The sequence below is a fragment of the Dermochelys coriacea genome, chromosome 1, assembly GCF_009764565.3.
Source record: "Dermochelys coriacea isolate rDerCor1 chromosome 1, rDerCor1.pri.v4, whole genome shotgun sequence".
Lineage (NCBI taxonomy): Eukaryota > Metazoa > Chordata > Testudines > Dermochelyidae > Dermochelys > Dermochelys coriacea.
The window spans coordinates 309,601,108-309,623,296 of NC_050068.2; the positions used below are offsets into that span (position 1 = coordinate 309,601,108).

General features: G+C 41.9%; 1 protein-coding gene across 2 annotated transcripts in view; it reads left to right on the forward strand.

Annotated features, from left to right (window-relative positions):
* The window catches only part of CPED1 (cadherin like and PC-esterase domain containing 1), a 221,472-nt gene that overhangs the window by 170,017 nt on the left and 29,266 nt on the right, over nt 1-22,189 (forward strand). For both annotated transcript variants that reach the window (XM_043495675.1, XM_038387589.2), the window contains exons 18-19: nt 7,497-7,614; nt 19,216-19,352. In XM_043495675.1, coding sequence (XP_043351610.1) covers nt 7,497-7,614; nt 19,216-19,352 — 255 coding nt within the window. The remainder of the gene's footprint in view (nt 1-7,496; nt 7,615-19,215; nt 19,353-22,189) is intronic.

The following is a 22,189-nucleotide window of genomic DNA, read 5'->3' on the forward strand; positions in this document are numbered from 1 at the left end:
TGCAGCGAGGGAATAGACCCATGGGAATGGACCCGAACATCCTGTCTGCCACCATTGAAATACCTCACAAGTACTATGACCTTGCAGATGTATTTGACAACAGAAATGCAGGCACCCTACCCCCACACCACAGATACACCTTATCAACCTTCAGCCAGGTGCTGAAATTCCATTCAACCACATGTACACCCTTTCCAAACTAGAGCACCAGGCCCTTAACATCTATCTGCAGGAGAATCTGCAGAAGGGCTTTATCCAGCCATCCACCTCTCCAGAAGGGGCCCTGATCATCTTTGTGAAAAACAAGGATGATTCCCAGAGGCCCTGCATTGACTACTGGGCTGTCAAGAGGGTGATGATTTGGAACCATTACCCACTTATCCTCATTCTAACTGAAAGAATTCGTTAATGTTAACACAGGACATGAAAAGTCATTGGAATTATTGTATGAAATTTGAAATATTTCTGTATAAGCAGTTCACACTCAGCAAAATACTTTCTTGTTTGTTTCCCGAGCTTATCATTCCCATTATAGAGGAAGCCATTTTACATCTGCTGTGGTCTCAGGATGAGACGCATTTGTGGCCACAGTTCAGTCAATGGGTGTCTAGGGCCAGATTTTCAAATGTATTTAAGTGCCTTAAATTGCAGATAGGTATCTAGGGGGATTTTCAAAAGTGCCAAAGTAGAGTTGATGCCTAAATTCCATCAAAAGACACTACAGTGTAGACATGACATTCTTCCTTCAGTGTTCAGAGCAGTGGAGGTATAACATTATTTTGTAGATATTCCAGGTGAATATATAGGACTGGAAAAGAAAATGGCATGAAAAAGATTTACATTATATTCCTAGACCAAAAATTAAAATCCAGTGCGAATTGTCAATGGTTGTATGCAGTGTTGTAGTAGTACCAGGATATTAGCGAGACAAGGTGGGTGAGGTAATATCTTGTATTGGACTGACTTCTGACAAGCTTTTGAGCTTTACAGAGCTCTTCCTCAGGTCTGGAAAACATACTCAGAGTGTTACAGCTAAATACAAGGTCAAACAGATAGATAGTTTATCATCATATGTGCTAATTACTTATCCTAAACTATCTGTTCAACCTTGTATTTAGCTCTGATGGTCTGAGTACCTTTCTCGAGAGCGGGTCTCTCTCATCAGCAGAAGTTGGCCCAATAAAAGACATTACCTCACCCACCTTATCTCTTTAATTGTCAATCATATAACTTAATTTAAAACAATATGAGACTGCACAGCTCCACCTTACTCACATTTCAGCTCTTGTGCTTTGTTCCATGTTATCAAACTCCCAGCATTTCATATCCTCCTCCACCTCCCAACTTCAGGCTGCATGCTGTAAGGAGCAACCTCCAGATTCTAGCTTACTGACTTCCCTCCTTTTCTAGTTATGGTACTTCTATGGCCCCCTATTACTGCAGAAGCTGTTTTTCCTCACAATGTATTTAATGTAATTGTCTTCACAACGTGCCTGGCATATTATTCCAATATTACAGATGGGGAACTGAGGCACAGGGAAACTAAGGCCTAGATCTATAGAGATATTTAGGTGCCTAACTCTCATTGATTTCAAGTACTTGAAATTTCTGAAGAGACCACCAATTGCATGAGATTTCCATTTTTGCAAGCTTAATCGGTTTTCATTTAAGCAACTACATTATTGGGTGTTTGAGCTGAATATCTGAATCTTTGGTGGTTCATCTATCGCTGATTAATTCAGCCAGATATAGAGAGCAAGTTGAATAGAAGTCAGCATGCTGACTGTTCCCTCCATTTATTACTGCAATAATAATAAAGTTGATAGAGTGGAACTAATCCATCTCCTCACGATTTATTGCCTCCCAATGAGCTATAATTTCACTTTTTTATAAGCTCATTCTTTGACTAATTTTATTAGCATTCCTTTCAGAGTTCCATTTTTAATCACTTTGCATCAAGTTTTAGCTATGTATAAAAAAAGTAGAGCTAGATTGGCTAAAAAGAGAGAGATGAAAGGACTTAATGAGAAATATGCATTAGTTTTAAATAGAACCAGATCAAGTAGCCCCAGTGAGACTAAAAAGACTTAGAGAGCATTCAAAATAGCCTGTGTCACAAGAAGTTTGATTCTGTCATTTCTAAAATGTAAACAGAGTTAAATGAAGTAGGGCAGTAATGTCAACATTGTAAAGGGAGGGCAGGTGTGCCACAGGCCACTTAAAGGAGATCTGATCAGCTGCAGCCCGCTAATGATTGCATGGTTTCTAAGGAGGCAGAGCTAACACTGGGCAAGATAGTGTAGCTGGGAGTTCAGGAAATGAGTGGGAGTCGTGCAAGGCCTCTTCTGCTCCATTTTGATGAACAAAGAAGGTGTATGTCTTCCACCGTTCTGGACAAGCTTGGGTTTGTGATAGTAGAAGGTGGGATTTAATTTCTGAGTACCTATCCATGGTATTAATGCTAAAAATCAGTTGCCCATGAGCTTAGTTGTATATTTATTATTTCATAATCTCTGATGCACTGCTCCTTTATTTGTTCAGTAGGACCGGCGCGGAATACTGCTCAGTGTTCTGCACTGAACACTTATGGTGAGAGCCAAGAAAGTACTTTGGTGCTTGAACCCCAGACGTTGGTGCATAAGTTCCTGTTTTAGGTGTAAATCCCATTTTTGACTTCATTGTGGACCACAAAACTCCCCCCAAACTCTGTAGGCACCTAAACTCGCTGAGTACACCTCTACCCCGATATAACATGGTCCTTGGGAGCCAAAAAAGTTACCGTGTTATAGGTGAAACCGCGATGTATCGAACTTGCTTTGGCCCCCCTGCTCCTTGTCCCCTGACCGCCCCCTCCAGAGGACCCCCCCCCGCCCCCTGACAGGCACTCACCAGCAGCAGCAGGAAGCAGAGCAACATGGCCCCAGCCCGCTCCACTCCGCCACCTCCCAGCCGTGACGTTCTGCTTCCCATTGCTGGTGAGTGCGGGAGGGTTGGGGAAAGGATGCCCTCCGCACTCACCTGCAGCAGGAATTGGAGCAACGCAGCCCCAGCCCGCTCCACTTTCCTTGCCCCGGCCCCAGCCGTGTTGCTGGGGGGGGCGGTTGGGGAAAGGTCCCGCACTCACCGGCAGCGGGAAGCGGAGCGCCACAGCTGGGAGCTGGTGGAGTGGAGCAGGCTGGGGCCAGGCTGCTCTGCTTCCGCCACCGTTGGTGAGTGCGGGGAGGGGGGAATTCCTTTCCCCAAGCCCCCCTCCCACAAGTGACACAGCTGGGGCTGGGGTGAGGGAAGCAGAGCGGGCTGCTCCCGGCACCCCGCTAATCACCCAGGCCACTCTGGACCTGCGAGGCCCCCAAAACTGCCCCCCACAGCTCCTGCCTCCCAGATCATGGGGTGGGGAGAGGCCCTGCCCCTGACCACCCCCCGAAACCCTCTGCCCCTTATCCAGCCACTCAGCCCTGACCCGGCACCCTTAACATACTGCTCAGAGCAGTGTGTTGGAGCGAGACACGCTGAGACAGTGCTGATCCGCCGGAACGCGCAGCCCCACCCCCCAGAGCGCTGCTTTACCGAGTTCTATCTGAATTCATGTTATATCGGGTTGCGTTATATCGGGGTAAAGGTGTATCTAAGTTTTTCAGAGTAAAAGTTGTGCCTACGTTTCTGCCTCTGAGCATGTGTACTGCTGCTTCTTTCTAAGTGTCCCAACACCAACCTCCCTGCTTCAGCCCCAAAGCAATTCACAAACCACAGAAAGGTAGGGGTTTGTCCACCTAACTTGCATGTGGGGCTTGATCCAGTAGGTGTGCTGAACGTGCACTACCAGATTGGGCCCCATTCAAAATCCAAGAGAAGGAAGTGCTTACTTTATTGGTTTTAGTCCGGTGGTTAGCGCTTTCACCTGGGATGTAGGAGACCCAGCTTCAATTCACCCCTGTCTGCCAGAGTGGGAGAAAGGAAGAGTGCTCTAACTACGGGGCTAAAAGTTATAATGTAGGCACTGGTAACTACATAAGAACAGGTTACTATCTCATGCTGTGGGTGAAACAAAACATCCAGAGTTATTAGCTCTAAATTAACAACCTGATGTAGTTATATGATAACATGCTGAAAACCTAGGGTGGTTGTTTAAAGGGTGCAATTGATGCTTCTTATAAAGCATAAGCTCACTATAGACTGTTTTTAGAGAGATTATTTCCCCTTCACCCAACAGACTTTTTCCTTCTCTAAATATTGGTTGGGGTTGACAGAAAGCTACCTAGACACACATGGAAAAGCTTTGCTATCTTTTTGTTTGCTATTCCCTCAAATCTTCTGTAAAGATAAAAGTGAAGTTTACTAATAAAATGCTAAACCAGTCATATGAAGAATCAATTCTAGCTATGTATTGAAATACATATTTCAGTGGAGCTTTCTTTTGATTTTAGTCCAGGTGTTCAAGGCTCTTTTTTTTTTTTGGTCTGCCCTTTAAAAATGAGTATTCACAGGAGCAGAGACCAAGGGGGAAGTATAATTTAAGTTTGCTTGGCTGCCTCTCATCTTTGCAGTGAGTGATTGATAGATTGTAAACATACCTAAGATCACAAGACGTTTCATCTTCGGGCATGGTGAGAGGGGTGTCATAGCACTGCAGTACCTGTGGGGAACTTGACAAATCCACAAGCTGTTAATAAAGCCCTTAATGTACCATACATGGAGCTAGAGTAAATGTTAGCGTCTGACCTCTGGCTGCCTCAGCTCCATTTTTATATAGCAATATTAAACATGTCTTTGATCATAAAAGATTAGACCTTTGTAAAAGCAAAAATGAACCTCCCTCAAGTACTCTAGGTACCATGACCTCTCACAGCCAGATGTTCCGAGTTGAGAATTCTGCTATTAAACGATCTCTGTTGTATTTCAGACCACGTGCTTTTTAACAAATGAAACTGACTCAGTGAATATAAGCCTGCCAGACAACGTTTGCTCTTGATGGTATCACCCAGTGAATTCAATTAAAATCAAAGAATATTTTTTGTTTAAACACCTACACTGTGCACAAGTCTGAACAAGAAAATCCCTGTTAAGTTATCTTATGGCACTGTGTTGAGACCAAAGAGCAGGCTAGTCAGGAATTTAGGCCTTCCTTGTGAAGCCTTGTGCAAATTGTTGTGCTGCAAGGTTGAAGCTTTCTGATGTTACTGTTAGTTTAAGGAATACTGTCAAATATCTGTACAGTGTGTCCAGACCCTGAGACTCCAAGAGGACATCATGGTTTGACACTAGAAGAACTCGGTGTCATTCATTTGCTTATATCAGCCTTCTTTAACTGTGAAACCCTAAACAGAGAGTAAGGTGGTAGTGCAAAAAACCACAGAGATACAGCTGTCTCCACTACAGTGAGTCCTGTGCATTAAAATGATCCAAAACACTTTGAAGTCAATGACAGTTTTTCCACTTACTTGAAGGGGTGTTAAATCAGGCCTTATGTGAGACAGCACTTTGCTTTTGTGTTCTGGGTGCATCTACAAGAGCAATCTTAGCAAAAATTAAGGTACACTAGTATTTAATGATTTCATGGGTGACTTCATGGCTCCATTCAAGTCAGTTGCAAAAATCCTATTGACTTAAATGGAGCTAGGATTTCACCCCAAGAGTCTAAAGACCTAACTGGTTGTCATCCAATCATGGTTCTAATTTGAAGGTGGAGGCAAAGAATATTTTCTAAATAGTTTGATTGCTGTGCATTTTAGAAGTAATAGTAAATACATGTCAGTAGATGTATTTATTTTAGTATCTTTTAAGAAAAATAAAGAATTAAACAAATCAGTGTAGTTCAATTAATAGGGGAACTATAAATTCACTACCTTCTTCTAAACATTTCATTTTATTCTCCTTTCAGTGTGAAAAATCTTTTTATAACATGTCCATTCTTTATATGGTTTATTCTGTCTATTTAAACTGTTTGCCACTGTATAGTATATTTATAATTGTTTAAAAGTAATAATCCTATGAAAAATTAAAAATCAACTTAGAGTACTGAAATTGCGATAGAATAATGTTTAATTTAACCAGAGTATTTAAATAAATGGCTTAATGTATGTTGCAGTCAGATTTTCATATTTTTTCATGTCATAAAAGCAAAATTATTTTGATCTCCATAGCATGTCATATTTTTCATTTTCAGTTATAATTCAAAAAATATGAATGTATTATGGAGGCACTTGCCACGGTATCATAGTTACGGTTGAGCTAAGCATTTAAAGCAGGGATTTAACCATCTTTTTATACATGAAGAAAATTATAATATAGCAATCTGATATCAGAAATAGCACAATACAAATTATACCAGTTATACCATAGCACAGATGGTTGTATATTATATATGCAAGAACAATGTCAGTACAATACATTATTTAAAATATAAGGGCTCAAGCCTGCTAAGTCTTAATAATGCTAGTAATCGCTGTGAACCCAAATTGTCCCACTGGAAATTGGTGGTGCCTCATAGGATCAGACCCCTAAAGCAATTTTCAGACACTCATTTCCTTGAAGCCAATGAAACTCATTCAACCACAAATTTTAAGGCTTTTAATTTTAAAATGATTGCTATGCCAGATTGTTACTGCCAGATTTCTAAAGTGCCAAACATTAATTAAATTCCATTATACAGGTTTTTAAAGTCCATAACATTTAATGAAAAGATCTAATTGCAGCAAACCAGGCCATTCAACAAAATGTATTTACAGTGTATACTCTTCCATCAGTGTAATTTAGTACTTCAGTATTCTCTGTGGATTGTATTAATTGTAGATCTCCGTGCGCGCACACACACTTACTATAAATATGAAAAAGAAAAAATCAAGGCTATTTATAAGAATTTTTTAAAAATTTTAAGCATTCTTTGGCATAGACTATTATTCATGTTAATATAGTATATAGATCATTATTGGGTCTTCCTTTTGTCTATAGTATGCGTGTCCCAAACTCTTGAGGTAAATTATATTATGTCCATCTCCCACCCCAGGTGGTAATCTTTCCAAGCCAGCCCCTCTGGCAGCTCAGTCATTTGTTCCTCTTGAGATTCCTCTTTTCTCTTTCCTCTGCACATGAGATTGTGGGTATACATGTATTTCTTGAAGCTAAATTGGCACATATCATCAAGTAAACATGTTCTGTGTGAGTGCAAGTTTTCTATATAAAATTAATGTGGGCAGCAAGTAAGAATTAAATGGCAATTAGAATTTAAAGTATATTTATTTCTATACAAAAATGATGCACAGGGAACTGCTCAATGCAACCATTTTCACGTTGATTGTAGGTTGGCAGTTTGTTGCAAATCACTGGTACATAGCACATTTGAAAGTGTTGAATAGAGAAGAACAAATGGATTTCAGAATCAATCCAAATATTTTCTCTCTCTCATTAGCTGTCCTTGGAAAAAAGTTTTTTACACCATGCGTATTGTCAAATGCTTTGGATATGCTACTGTGATTTTAATTAATTTCATTGTAATTCAGGACTGTGGCTCACTAATTCAGCCGGAGGAATCCTGTGGATTACAGCCTCTGTCTCCTGCGTACCTTTCAGCAATTTCACAGACAGAGTTTAAGACTTGTGAAGCTGGGGACACAAAAGGTTGGTTCTTAATGTATTCTCTCCCTTTTAAAAACAAATACCTGCACCCCACTAAAATAAAACACACAAAATCTCCTTGTCCTTTCTCTATGCACACAAAAGACACAAGCAAAACCATGATTTTGTTGCTATACAGACTGTTTTATTTACATATTTTACTTACATGATTAACACAGGCAGTTTAGGTTTAAGAGACATTTTTTTTTCTGAGTGAAAGTTTCCTTAGAGAAGATAGTTTGTTTGTATAATTATTATTTGTAGAGTTCATTGACAATTTTCCATCAAAAACGTACATTTTTAAATGGAATTTTTTTCTTAAATTTTTCAAGTTTTTGAAGAAAACCCTAAAACAGTTTCTTGTGTGTTTTTGCAAATAAAAAAACCTATTGGCATTTTTACCAGCTGTAGTCTTATGTTTCCAATTCCAATGTTCTTGACAAAAATAGTAACCAAACTTTAAATAAACAAACTAACCCAAATATGCCCCTTTTATATAAACGAGTGCACAGAGATTTAAATATCACAATGGACAAGCCAAATAGCATGGTTTAAATGTCTTTTTTATAATAAGTAAGATATATCCTGCAGGTCAATATGAACAAGCTTGCTCTTCAGTTCATAATAGAAGGAATGCAGTTTTGAATGTGGAAATATATTGGATCCAATCCCACAAAAATTTAAACTTGTATATTTTTACAAATGTGACTATTCATGTGCATAAAATTATGGACATGCTGAAGTCTTTGCAGGATAAGACCATAATTATTTCTATATCTTCCTTTATTAGACAAATGGAAAATAAAATCATACTACTGTATATACTACTAGCAGAAACGTAGGGTATGTCTACATGGCATCCGCGGTTGGCCTGTGCCAGCTGACTCAGGCTTGCAGGGCTCGGACTAAGGGCTGTTTAATTGCAGCGTAGACATTCTGACTTGGGCTGCAGCCTGAGATCTGCTAATCTCCCCCCTCTCAGGTTTCAGAGTGGCAGCTATGTTAGTCTGTATCAGCAAAAAAAACCGAGAAGGGCTTGTAGCACCTTAGAGACTAACACATTTATTTGGGCATAAACTTTTGTGGGCTAAAACCCACTTCATTGGATGCATGCAGTGGAAAATACAGTAGGAAGATATATATTCACAGAGAACATGAAACAATGGGTGTTGCCATACCAACTGTAATAAGACTAATCAATTAAGGTGAGCTATTAGCAGGAGGAGAAAAAAATGTTTGTAGTGATGATCAGGATGGCCCATTTCAAACAGTTGACAAGAAGGTGTAACAGTAGGGGGGAAAAAAGAAAAGCAGTACTTGTGGCACCTTAGAGACTAACAAATTTATTAGAGCATAAGCTTTCGTGAGCTACAGATTAGCATGGGGAAATAGTTTTTACTTTGTGTAATGGCCCATCCACTCCCAGTCTTATTCAAGCCTAATTTAATGGTGTTTAGTTTGCAAATTAAATCCAATTCTACAGTTTCTCGGTAGAGTCTGTTTTTTGAAGTTATTTTGTTGGAGATTTGTGACTTTTAGGTCTGAAACTGGGTGTCCAGGGAGGTTGAAGTGTTCTCTGACTTACACAAAATAAACTATTTCCCCATGCAAATTTTTCCCCTACTGTTACACCTTCCTGTCAACTGTTTGATATGGGCCATCTTGATTATCACTACAAAAGTTTTTTTTTCTCCTGCTGATAATAGCTCACCTTAATTGATTATTCTTGTTACAGTTGGTATGGCAACACCCATTTTTTTCATGTTCTCTGTGTATATATATCTTCCTACTGTATTTTCCACTGCATGCATCTGATGAAGTGGGTTTTAGCCCACAAAAGTTTATGCCCAAATAAATGTGTTGGTCTCTAAGCTGCCACAAGTACTCCTGTTCCCCACCCCCCCCAGGGTCCTAGAGCCCAGGTTGCTTTGAATGCTGCATATAGCTAAATGAAGAACAAAATACATTATACCCTTCTGATAAATAATATCTGTGGTGCAATTGTTTCAAATTGAAACAACATTCAATATATAAAGAGTCAAAGAGCATAACAGAAATGGAAGAATAATTTCTTGTTAACAAAGTGAAGGTAGCTAATACCATCTAAATGACAAGGTTTCAGCCCAAGTGCTGAGTGTGCAATACTTAGTGTTTATATATTGCTGTGTAGTTTTCATGCGGTTTACAAATGTTAACTACAAGTAGAATAGTTTGTCAATGAGTTCCACATTTGTAACTATGGACTGAGATCCCAATCCTGACAATGAGAGCTGTGCAGGTGCCCTTAGGAGCAAGCCTGAAGTCCTGACTAAGGCACAGCTCCCCTTGCCTCCCCTTTGATTGTTAAATAGATTAAGTATTCAAACAAACATCAAAATCCTGACTCTCTCTCTTCGAAACCCCTGAAGAGGTAGGATGGCCTTTATGGTCAGGAGGATGGGAGTCAAAGACCTGGAGTGACAGCCTGGCCCTATTGAAATTGATGGCAAAACTTGGAAGTTTTCCACTGACTGCAGTAGGTCCAGGATTTCACTCCGGGTTTCTATTCACTTGGTCTGACCGTGGGCAAGTCCTCTAGGATCTGATCCAATGAGGGACTAAGCTTTCTTAACTCCTGTTTGCTTTAGTAGATTTGAGGTGGCTCAGCACCACCCAGAAGACACTCGGCATCTTTCAGGACAAGGCCCTTAATTACCCCATGTCTGTTTTTCATCAGTAAATGCAGAGTATTAATGTCAAATCAGGGTAGTTGCCTGCAGTCTGTCTCAGTTTGGAACCACAGGACTGATAAATGATTGCAGTGATAGTAAGAAAAATCAACAATAATTAAGGGTTTGATCCAAAGCCTCCTGAAGCCACTGGTAAAACTCCCATTGACTTCAATGGGCTTTCAACCAGGTTGTAACATAATATATAGTTACATGTTCAGTATTATTATAATATTACTTATTAGTTTTAAGTGCTGCCCATGTGCTTTGCACTTTGCAAAACACAAAAGAGACACGGTGGCTTAAAAACAAGGAAACCAATTCTGCAAAGCATCTGCATATGAATCAGGCCACTGTAGTATATGGAAAGTCCATATGGACTTGTGTGAACAAATGTAGATTTGGGCCTTAACAGATCATAGCTTAATGTTTAATATTACAGTGGTGTGGTAGTGCCACTGTAGCTAAGCTTGCATCATGACATCTGTTCAAAGATCGACCTTTCAAAGTCCTTTACAATTGACATGCTTTAGTTAGGTGTCTTTGAAATTTGGTGCGCCTCTGGAGGGTACCGGGAGCTAGTGACCCAAATTTGGAGTCATTTGAGCTCAGGGTTGCAAAAATAAAAACCCTGAAAAATAACCATTTTTTAAAAAGTTTCTAGGTGGGTTTTTGGGGGGCAGAGCTAGAAATCAAACTATTGATATGGTTCGGGTCAAAATGGTCTCAATCTGTTTAATTTTACCCAACGTAGTGTGTTTCCCACTAAATTTTTGGGGACCCAAGCTGAGAACAGAATTTAATAAAATGCACATTTTTACACTGCCCATGCACCAATAAAATATACTTTAAACTTGACGTTTGTAAGTGCTCTACAATCCAAACGGGTAATCGGATCGCTTTGAAATTTGGTGCACTTCATGGGGGCATAGGGTAGCATTAGTGACCCAAGTTTGGGGTTATATCACTGCGGGATTCCTGAGTTATAGCCACCGCAAGGAAACTGGTTTCCTTCTGCTGCCTTGTATTGTTAAACTGAGGAGTAGTAATCACGCACCTGTCTGAGACTGATGGCTGTGAGCTCACCATTCAATGAACAGAACTCAAGAGAAGTTAATCACAAGCTCTCTCCTAAAACAAAAGGAGCTTTAGACTGAATGGTTGGAGGTTGCTGTGATTTGTGAGTCATGGGTGGCAGTTTGGGGGGTGCGGGTGAGGAATGTAATTAAAGTATTTGGGGGAGGGAGTAATAGACTCGTGAACACCTCCTGGGAGGGAAAGGAGGTATAGCAGGGTGGAGGAGTGAGGAAATAAGGAGAGAGGGGTTTGGGCTTCAGCAAGGGGAGGAAGGTTATCAGTAGGGGGATAGATGTGGGTGGATGGATGGTAGGGGAGGAGAAAGAGGTTAGGGGTTCAGGTGTGGAAGGCCCCCAGCTCTGCCAGTGCACCCAACCGCACCCCAACCTGCACTCCACAGCTCTGCCAGCATACCCCAACTCCCTGGACCCCATCCTCCTGCACTCCACAGCTCTCCAGTGTACCCCAACTCCCTGCACTCCAACCTCCTGCACTCCTCAGCTCTGCTAGTGCACCTCAACATGGTGTGAAAACTATTAATAAGTGCTGGGAGAACATTTATTAGAAAATTGGCAGGTTAATTGGCTGATTGGAAAACATGTACTGTATGGCATGGAACCATTCCAAGCTGCACTACTTTAGTGTTTCTCAGAGTTGGGTGTGCATGTGTGTTGGGGTGGACAGCTGGCTCAATATACAGTGGACCCTTGCTAGAACGCAGGATTTGGGATCCATGGGCGGTTCTACATTAATGTGGAGACCGTGTTTAAAATGAATTCCAATTAAAGTAATTAAATTTGGGATCCATGGTTGCAACCACGTTATATGTGAATTCGCGCGATATAAACGCATGTTCTAGCGAGGGTTCGGTGTACTAATTGCAATGCCTTGGTAACATTCAAATGTCGAAAAGGCAAGATCTATGGCTATTTTGTGTGATGCCCTTTTCATTCGGTACCCATTTCATCCACTATTACTAATTCACAGCTGGTAAAGGGTGTAATTATTATATACAAAAATATATGAAGTTGCAGCTTTTTAAAAATGCATACGAGTATAACCACTCTTCATTCTATAGGTATCCTGTTGACATTGAATAATGCTTCCTATAGACAACATTTGTTATAACATACATCATCATTCACTCATTTTTTACATTTACTGCAAATCTTTGGCATACGTTTTAGAAGCGGTTCTCAAACTGTGGGTTGGGACCCCTCAGGGCTAGCATTACATTTGCTGGGGCCCAGGGCCAAAGCTGAAGCCTGAGCCCCATCGGCCGAAGCCAAAGCCCGAGCCCCACCACGCAGGGCCAAAGACAAAGCCCGATGGCTTCACCCCTGGGCGGCAGGGCTCAGGTTATAGGCCCCTTGTCTGGGGCTGAGCTCTTGGGCTTTGCTTCCCCCCCCATACACACATCCGTGGTGGTGGGGCTTGGGCTTTGGCCCTCCAGCCCAGGATGGCAGGGCTCGGGCAGGCTCCATTCCCCTGTCCTGTGGTCTTGTAGTAATTTTCATTGTCAGAAGAGGGTCACGGTGCAATGGAGTTTGAGAACCCCTGTGCTATAGGATCAATCTACTTATTTATTAAATATAGGGAGAGCACTAGTGATTATAGATCACACAAACAGTTTTTGAAGAAGTTTTTCATATGGTGCTTACCATTTTCAGTCACCAAAGTTTAACTTTTATTGTTCAGACATTTCAGTTCCTCAATATTTTGCTTTTTCAGTTTCTGATTTAAAAACAGAGCCACTCATAAATATGTGATATTAAGAAGAAAGTTCTGTAATGGAAGAGCGATCCCCGAAGATACAGTTACTGCCAGAACTTTTATGTACTTGATTTTCAAGAAGAAATTGAAATGTCAGGAAATTAGATGCCCAGTTTTTATACAATTGCTAAATTTAAACCACTCCTCCCTCCAAAGAACTTACCATTAGGGATACTCTTTAAGAACTTTTTACACTGGGAATATTCTTTTGTTTTCTGTGAACAAAACTTCCAGGCCCTAGATTTGGGTCACAAACCAACATAAGTCAGGAAATTCAAAGTAAGACAAACATTCTGTTCTTACTCTGACAGGTTTCAGAGTAGCAGCCGTCTTAGTCTGTATTTGCAAAAAGAAAAGGAGTACTTGTGGCACCTTAGAGACTAACACATTTATTTGAGCTTAAGCTTTCGTGAGCTACAGCTACAGCACAGAGACTTGCCCAAGGCCACACAGGAAGTCTATGGCAGAGCAAGGGCTTGTAGCCAAGGCTCCCAAATCCTAGGTTAGTGCCCTAATCCACAGAACCTTCCCTCCCTATGCTGCATAATGGCAAGTCACCTGCCTAATGAAATCCCTAAATATATAGATACTCCCACGAGTTTGAACAGCAAAAACTAGAACTTTAGGGCCTGATCCATAGCCTACTGAAGTCAAAGGAAACACGCCTGTTTACTTCAGCAGGCTTTGAATAAGGCCCTTTGTGCATCATTCACTAATCCAATCTCTAGGCATATGTGTGTACGTGTACAGGACATAGCAGTGTGAGCTAGGTAGTGCATTTCTTTGCATTGTGGCAGGAGTATAGGACAAATACTGCTCTTTACATGCTCTTGCAAGGTTTTCCAAGGGCTGACAGGAAAGATTTATGCCAGTTTTATGTGGGAGGACTCTATATTTATCTGTCTGATAAGCCAAAACACCCTGCCACTTACCAAATATATTTGCTTCAGATCTCCCCTCTGTATGTTTGAGGCCACCCCTGTGCAAATCCTCTTTCTCATCAAGGTGTCGGGAGGGAACTCTCAAGGTATCTAGGACCCGGCAGGCTTGTTTTCCGCAGTCTCATGCTCAACCTCTGCTATATTTTTGTAGATTAAAATTAAACATGTCCATAGAAGTCCAAAATGTTACTAATTCTGCACAGGTGCCTTGCACATGAGGCTAACGGAGCTTAGGCTGTCTGAATAAACTTGTGCTTCCAAAAGCTGGGCTAGTGTAACCAGAGCCAGAAAAGTGACAGGCAGATCTTTAGAAGCCTCATTCCTGTTGTTTTGCCTTCCCTGTTCCTGGCCACAGCCTCACACCCTAGCATAGTAGTGAGAGCAGACAGCTCAAGCTGCCGACCATTCATCAGGGCTCCTCTGATCTACTACCTCAAGCTGCAAAGCACCCAGTGACAGTGGCAATCTCTGACATGAAGGGTTCTCAGAGCCAAACGGAGCCAGCATTTATCCAACAAATGAGAAGTCAAGGTGGAGACTCAAATGCATTACATTCTGTTCAAGTCAAGTTGAAAGTGGGTTGACAGCAACAGAGACTGAACTAACGTTTCTCCTCAGAACTAATAAAGCATGGGTTTAGGCAGTGGAAGATCATCCCCCCCAAACTGTCTAACTTGTGTGCCTCAACACCTGTTTTGAGAGACCATTTCCAGAAGGTGGGAGGGTAGCCTGGCTTCTGCAACCATTTCATCCTTGGCCTCTCTGTCAAGACTGACAAATTTGCCAAATGTGACAGTAGTTTTTCTGATGTGTCCACTAGAAATAGGACCGATACAGCAATCATATCACATAGGCCCTTGAACAGCCATTGGATAGTAGTGACTTGGAATCACTCCTGACCTATGCAGGACTTGCAAAAATAAGACTAAAAGCTTTACGTCTGGATCCCATTGCCAATCCCCCTAAACCTCCTAGCCCTTCTGATTTAGTGTGACTCAATACCCTATATGTTATGGATCTCTGTTTTTTCTTGAGCTGTGGAGATGCTCACAAATACGTAGCTATTGCTCAGAAGTCCCCTGAAAAGCATATCCCCGAGTCTACAATTTTAAAATAAACCATTCAGCTAAATCAGCACTGAATGAATTCCTGTCCTCTTAATGGACAAGAAAAAAATGTACCAAGCAAGGAATTGAAGAATCCACAGGCATTTACTTATCTTCAAAGATTCCTCCTCCATACTGCACAACCAATACATTGACCTTAGCCTTATCAGGATAGACTTGAAGCCAAGACTTCATGCCATTTATCCTTACTGGAGTAGCAATATTGAACCTGATCCAAATTCTGTTTGCTAAGTCTCCTTACCCACTTGACCCACCTTATAGCAAGCTACATACCTTCAATTTGTTTAAACTTACAACTCCTATGTCACTTGCACTTATCAATGTTAAGCTGCCAATGTGTCTTCCGGATAACTTGGCCCAGAGATGTCCAATTATGGAAGGTAGTGCACGTATCTGAGGTGTTTCATCAGCTCTGGCCATATAACTATTGTAACCAGCCCCACTGCATGGGGTCGCCCTGGGTATGTCAACACGGCAAAGAAAAACCTGCAGCTGGCCCATGCCAACTGACTCAGGCTCGCTGTGCGTTTTTCTTTGCTGTGTTGTAGACATACCCTCTGAGTGCTGTGGAACAGCAGTCCCCTAGATGGCTGGTAGCATGCTGGGCATACCACAGGCTAAGCAGCAAGTGCTGGAGGAGCTCCAAGCACTAGGCCCTTCAGTCTCTAGCCCTTGGTGTGTTTCCATAAACACAGCATCTGACAAATAGCGAAGGATGCCAGCAATAAATGATTGATTGCTTAAAGTTACAAGCCAAAGATAAACCAACAGTCCCTAACACAGCCCCTGAGGACAGTCCAGTCCAGGAGTAAGGAGATGGGGCCCCTACAGTCTGGTGCCAAAGGTACTCACTCTAGGCCACTGCTCTCCTGCAGGAAGTCACACATTGGCCTGCAGCTCCCCCAGTTAGAGCCCAGTCCTCTTGTCCAGCACCTATACTCCTAGTCAGGCCTGTCTATATGCTCATCCCTTCCTCTCCGTGCCCCCCTCCCGCCCTATCTGTAGGATACTTCTGGGTTTCTATCTGGTGCAACTGCCACTGGACCCTTTGCCAGCAAGAGGCTGCTTTTGAAACTGGCTCCCAGATCCCAACCTGTCTGGCTTTCTCTTTGCCACCAGCTCCCAGCCTGCTGCCTCCAGCTTGTTGCTCTTTATCTAACGCAACCTCCAGGTCCCCTCTGGCCTCCTTTCTTGTGCTGGAGGGGTTATGGATCCCTCTATTGCCTGGATGTTGCAGTGGGAAAGTAACGGTGCCCAGTAATGAGCCAGCAGGTTCAGACAGATCTCAGAAAGTAGTTGTCAATGAGAAATCATCATCAAATGGGGATGTTCTAGTGGGGTTCTGCAGGGTTCTAGCCCCAATGTTGTTCAACATTTTCATCAGTGATCTGGAGGTAAATATAAAATCATTGATGATAACATTTGCAGATGAGTCAAAGATTGGTGGAGTGGTACATAACATGAGGGCAAGGTAGCCATACAGAGGACTCTGGGTTGCTTGATAAGCTGGGTCCATTCAAACAAACTGTATTTTAGTATAGTCAAATGCAAGGTCATACCTCTAGGATAAAATAATGCAACCCATACCTCCTTAATGGAGGGCTGTATTCTGAAAATAGAGACTCTGAAAAGGATTCAGGAGTCATAATGGACAAGCAACTCAAAGTGATTTGCCAGTGCAGTGGTGTGCCAAAGAAGGCTAATGGAATCTATGGATGTATAAACAGGGGAGTACTGAATGGGAGTAGGGTGCTGATTTAACTCTGTACACAGTATTAGTGAGGCCGATACTGGAATACTGTGTACAGTTCTGGTGTCCACATTTTACAGTGAGTGTTGAAAAATTAGGGAGGGTGCAGAAAAGTGTAATAAATTATTGCAGGCTGGAAAAAATGCCTCATAGAGAGACATTAAAGAGCTTGAGAGGTGACTTTATTATGGTGTATAAGGTACCTTCGTGGGAATAAAGTACTGGGTTATAAATGTCCGTTTAACCTAGTGGAGACAGGCAGAACAAGAACCAATGGCTGGAAGTTAAACCCAGAAAACTTTAAAATAGAAATAAGGCACAACCATAACAACAATGAGGGTGATTCACCATTGGAGCAAACTACTAAGGGAAGTGGTGGATTCACCATCTCTGATGTCTTCAAATCAAGATTGGATGCCTTTCTAGAAGAAGTGATTTAGGTAAATGTAAGTTATTGAGCTCAATACAAAAGTAACTGGATGAAATTCTATGGTCTATACAGGACGTCAGACTAGAAGATCTAATGATACCTTCTGGCCTTAAAACCTAAGAATATATGAAGATGATTGAGCCTCAATTGCATCCCAAGTGAAAATGTAGAAAGGCTGATCCCAGCCCTAAAGGAATCTGGTGGGAAAGACCAATTAATTCTAAATAATAGTTTTTCCTTTAACTGAGAAGTTAGAACAAATAAATCAATAATCACTTACAAGGCTTGGTTTAATACTCTAAGCCTGCCACTGCAGAAGCAGCTACCAGCACCTTCTGCAGAGAGGATGCTGCGGGAAGAGAAACCACTGTTGTAGAAGAGAGGCTGTCAAATACTGAGGACCAGGACTATACTGCAAATTTTTGCTGGCTGGCTAAGTTAGTAGGGGGTGTGAAGAGGTGTGATCTGTGCCCAGCACAGCTGTGCCAGCAAAAGCCCTTACTGTAGATATAGTTAAACTGGCAAAGGTGCATTTTTACTAACAGAGTTTGTTTCTCCAGAGTGGGGATAGGTGGGTTGCAGTTGGCACCAGCAAAGTCTTCCTAGTATAGAACTGGCCTCATGAGGGGTGAGCACTTTCAGGTCTCTTCAACTCCCTTCAGAGCCTGAGGGCTTCTGTATATGGCGAGTTAGTGTGGAGCAAGCAAGGTGTGATTCTGTAGCACACTGGTTGGCGATACACTAACTTATCCTGTAGATCCTGCTACTAGGCACTAAAAGTTTTGTAGTGCGTTTTGACATTGTGCATTTGAAACAAGAGTATGTCAAAGTGCACTAGGGAACGTTTAGCACGTGGTAGTAGGGTCCACACAGAGAGTAAGTGTATGGCAAGCTGGTGTGCTGAATAGAGTCACATCCTGGCTTGCTGCACATTAACTCGTTGTATAGCTACGCCCTTAGTTCTATTAATTTTCACTAAGACCTAGAAGTAAAATTTTGAAAAGCACATAAGTAACTTAGGGCACGTCTACACATCTGCACTGTGGCACTGTAGTGCTTTAATGAAGACGCTTTAAGCCTATGGAAAAGAGCTCTCCCATTGGCTTAGTTAGCTACCACCTCTTGGGTAGGTAGATTATCGCGACAGGAGAAGCTCTCCCACTGACATGGTGCTGTCTCTGGTGGGGTGGAAGGGGAGGTCGGTATAACTACGTCACTCAGGGTGTGGATTTTTCACACCCTGGAGCGGTGTTGTTTATACTGATAACGGTCTGTAGTGTAAACCACATCTTAGGAGCCTAAGTCCTATTTTCAAAAAAGGACATAGGCATTTAACAATCTAAATCTCATTGACTTTCAGTGAGACCTTAGCACTAAAGTCACTTTTGAAAATGGGACTTGGGCTCCTCAGTCACTGAAGCACTTTTGAAAATTCTACTCCACATCATCTTCTCTGTCTCGTTTTTGTGCATTACCCATTTGAATCATGCTTCCTTTCCTAGCAAGGATTGGCTGCTACAAGGAAGGAAAACTAGGAATGAGCCCAAATTAAAACACTGGATCTGGACATTCCCAAATTTTTCAGGCAAAGCAAAAATACCAGTGTTTGCTAACTGGAAAAGGACTAGCACAGGAGCAAGAAATAATATTTTCAAACTTCAAAAATAACAGAGTTAAAAATTATTAAAATCTAAATGAGATAGAACTAGACAGTGTCTCATTAATTAAGTAGTAAGAGTACCTTAGCCTGCTGGCAAAAATATGTAGGAGAGTCAAAAGACATTTTGCTGTTTTCCAGGGCAGTGGATTGTGCCTTGCCTCAGCTGTTCTGACAACAGAACCTGTGACTGGCGAGAAATAATATGGCAGCCACACAACTGTCAGTATTCTGTCCTGACTAAGCCAGAGCTCCAGCAATGTGTAGAAGGCAGAAAGGTATGCAACCAATTTATCTTTTTCACCTGCTGTATCTGTAACAGAAGATAAGTCATCCATGTCTATTCACACTGAACTTTATTGACCTGAGGTTTTTTACAAGTGTGAAGAAATATGCATTGTGATTGGTGTATAAGAAAAATTGTTTTTTATTACATCGTTAGAGGAATGTTAGAAGGGATTCAAATCACAATGACAAAGAATGATTATGTAGAATTGAACCCCTTATAATGTATACTTTTATGCTGCCATTTGACACAGATCTTCAGTTGATATTAATGAAATTTCAAGACATAAGAGATACATGGCTATGAAATACCTGTAGTGCATTTGGCAGTAGTAAGCATGTAAGCCTTACAAGTGAAAAATAATTTGCATTGGTGTTAGAGACTGACATATACTTTGCATGCAAGCTTTGTTTCTTCTGCTGTATACCTAATGCATGTCATTGCTTGTGCATACTAATCTTACAAAGTCTTCTTGCACATTCTTTTCTTATAGTGAAACTTCTAAGGTGATTGCTTGGAAATACAGTGTCTTCTTAATAGGCATGGTATGACTGTATAACATTTTGAGAGAGATCTCTGAGCTGAGATTCAGGTACAATTACTGGGAATACAAGTGTCCAGAAAGTAAGTAATGGTTATAAAGATTTTTGACAATATATTTCCTAGGTTAAAAAAGTCTTTTGGATTAAACCAGAGACTGTCTCTATTCAGAAAAATTATAATTACTCTTTTGTAGTTTTCTTCCTTCTTTTCTTCTTAACTGGCCACTTCTCAGCCAGCACAAGGTCCTTCATTGCAATCTGGCTTCTTTCTCCCTTTGTTTTTTGACCTGAGAAGGGGGCTCTTCTGGATTGTGCAAATCCAGCTGTGGGACAGATTCTGCTGTCAGTTATACCCGCATAAATTGGAGTAGCTCCACTAAAGCCATTTCAATTTCTGGGCCAGGTGCTATGGAGAATACTTTCCCTAATTTATGGTGCATCCAGCTCCAAATGTCCCCTTTCCTAAAAGAGAAGAGGGCCTGGGACACTGTAGACAGTTCCCAACAGAATAACAGTCTGATATTATCTTAGAGCAATCACTGCTGACTGATCTAGGACAGGCTCAGGGCCCTCACAGCTGGAGCAATGTCATGGTAATACAGGGACAGTTTGCCAGGGAATGAAATTTTTTTAAAGTTAGAATACACTTTTTATGCAAGTGTGAATGTAAACTTTGCCACACTGTTGCTGAGTCCTTAGCCACTGGGCTCAATTCCAATCTGAGTTACACTGGTGTAAATCCAGATTAACTTCTTTCCATGGGGAAAAGAGGAATTCACTGCTTCAGGCAGTGGAGCAGTACTGGAGTCATTCCACAGAGCCTTCAAAGTTCTAGCATTCCCTTTCATGGAGGGCATGGATCAGAGACAGCGCATCAAATTCTCCAGCTCACCCCCAGTTTACTGCCTGTTGCTGCACTGGGAGCCTCCATAAAATTAGATTCCATATCAGGCTGTGGGTGTGAATGCCTTCCGTGTCTTCTCCAAATCCTTCTCCCATATGAGCAGCAGAATTGTGCCAGAGACTGGGAGTTGGATTTGCCCCTCATGTACAACACAGTCATCTTTGGAGTGGTTGTGGTCACAAATAAAGAGTTTGATGGCCTCAGCCTAATCCTTAAGGTATTTGGCAATTTGTTCACATCAATAACCCACCACAACTTTGCCAGCAAATCAAAGGCTGTAGGTAATAAAGGAGCAGCATGTCCCAATGAAGGTGCATTCCCAGAACTGAGTTGGGAAGTGTACAGAGTGCCTAGTCACCCAGTGCATGACTGACAAGTGCAACACTCCCTCCCTCTCACCAGCACCAAAATCAGTCCCAACGTTTGTTAAGGGGTCCATTAAAATAGAAGAAGTATGCATGCTTGAAGTTCATGAGCCTGATTCTAATCTCAGTTCTGGTGGTGTAAATCTTAAGTAACTCCATTGAAGTCAGTGATTTACACCAGTGTCAGATCAGAATCAGGTCCCATGTAAACTACAGTGACTCTCTGTTAATGATACAGACAGTACAAAACAGGGGGAGTGCAACCGGGTGGCTCACCCCTTAATGGCTGGAGATTAGCCCTCGCCCTGATTACAGAATGAGCCCCTTTGAAAGGAATCCGGTGATTTCAGTATAAAAGCAGCAAGAAGCTGCAGGGGGGATGTCCAGGAAATGGTGGCTGTCTCTGTAGAGTGTGTACAGAGAACGAAGACTCCTGCAGAGTCCTGAGTCAGCAGGTAGGAAGGCACCAGTGGGGAGGGCCTGTAAAGAAGGACAGTCTCCAGGCAGAAAGCAGAAAGACAGACCCTGACAGAGGACAGTCTATGCCCAGCTGAAACTGGGGTGGGCTGGGAGAGTTTGTGGGGTTGCCAACTCTCCAGGATCGTCCTGGAGTCTCCAGGAATCAAAGATTAATCTTTAATTAAAGATTGTCATGTGATGAAATCTCTGGGAATTCCTCCAACCAAAGTTGGCAACCATAGGAGTTTGTAGTTCTCTTTTGAAAGACTGTGTTATTTTGGATTCTCAAAAGAGAGACACTGAACTGGGGTTGGAGCCTGGAGGGCCAAAGGACCCGAGTACTGAATAAACTGGACCCCAGGGGGAAATGTATAATTTCCTTATAATATACTGTGTGGAGTTTAAGTCCTGAAGAAGTAGCAAACAGAGGGAGGGCAGTACTGAAGTACCCCGGACCCCAAGGCGGTGCTCTGGATGCAGTTGACCCTATTACAATAAGCAATTAGAAAACTCTGTAAAGCTAAAAGATTTGTCAAATAACCTTCCCTGGGGCAGCAGA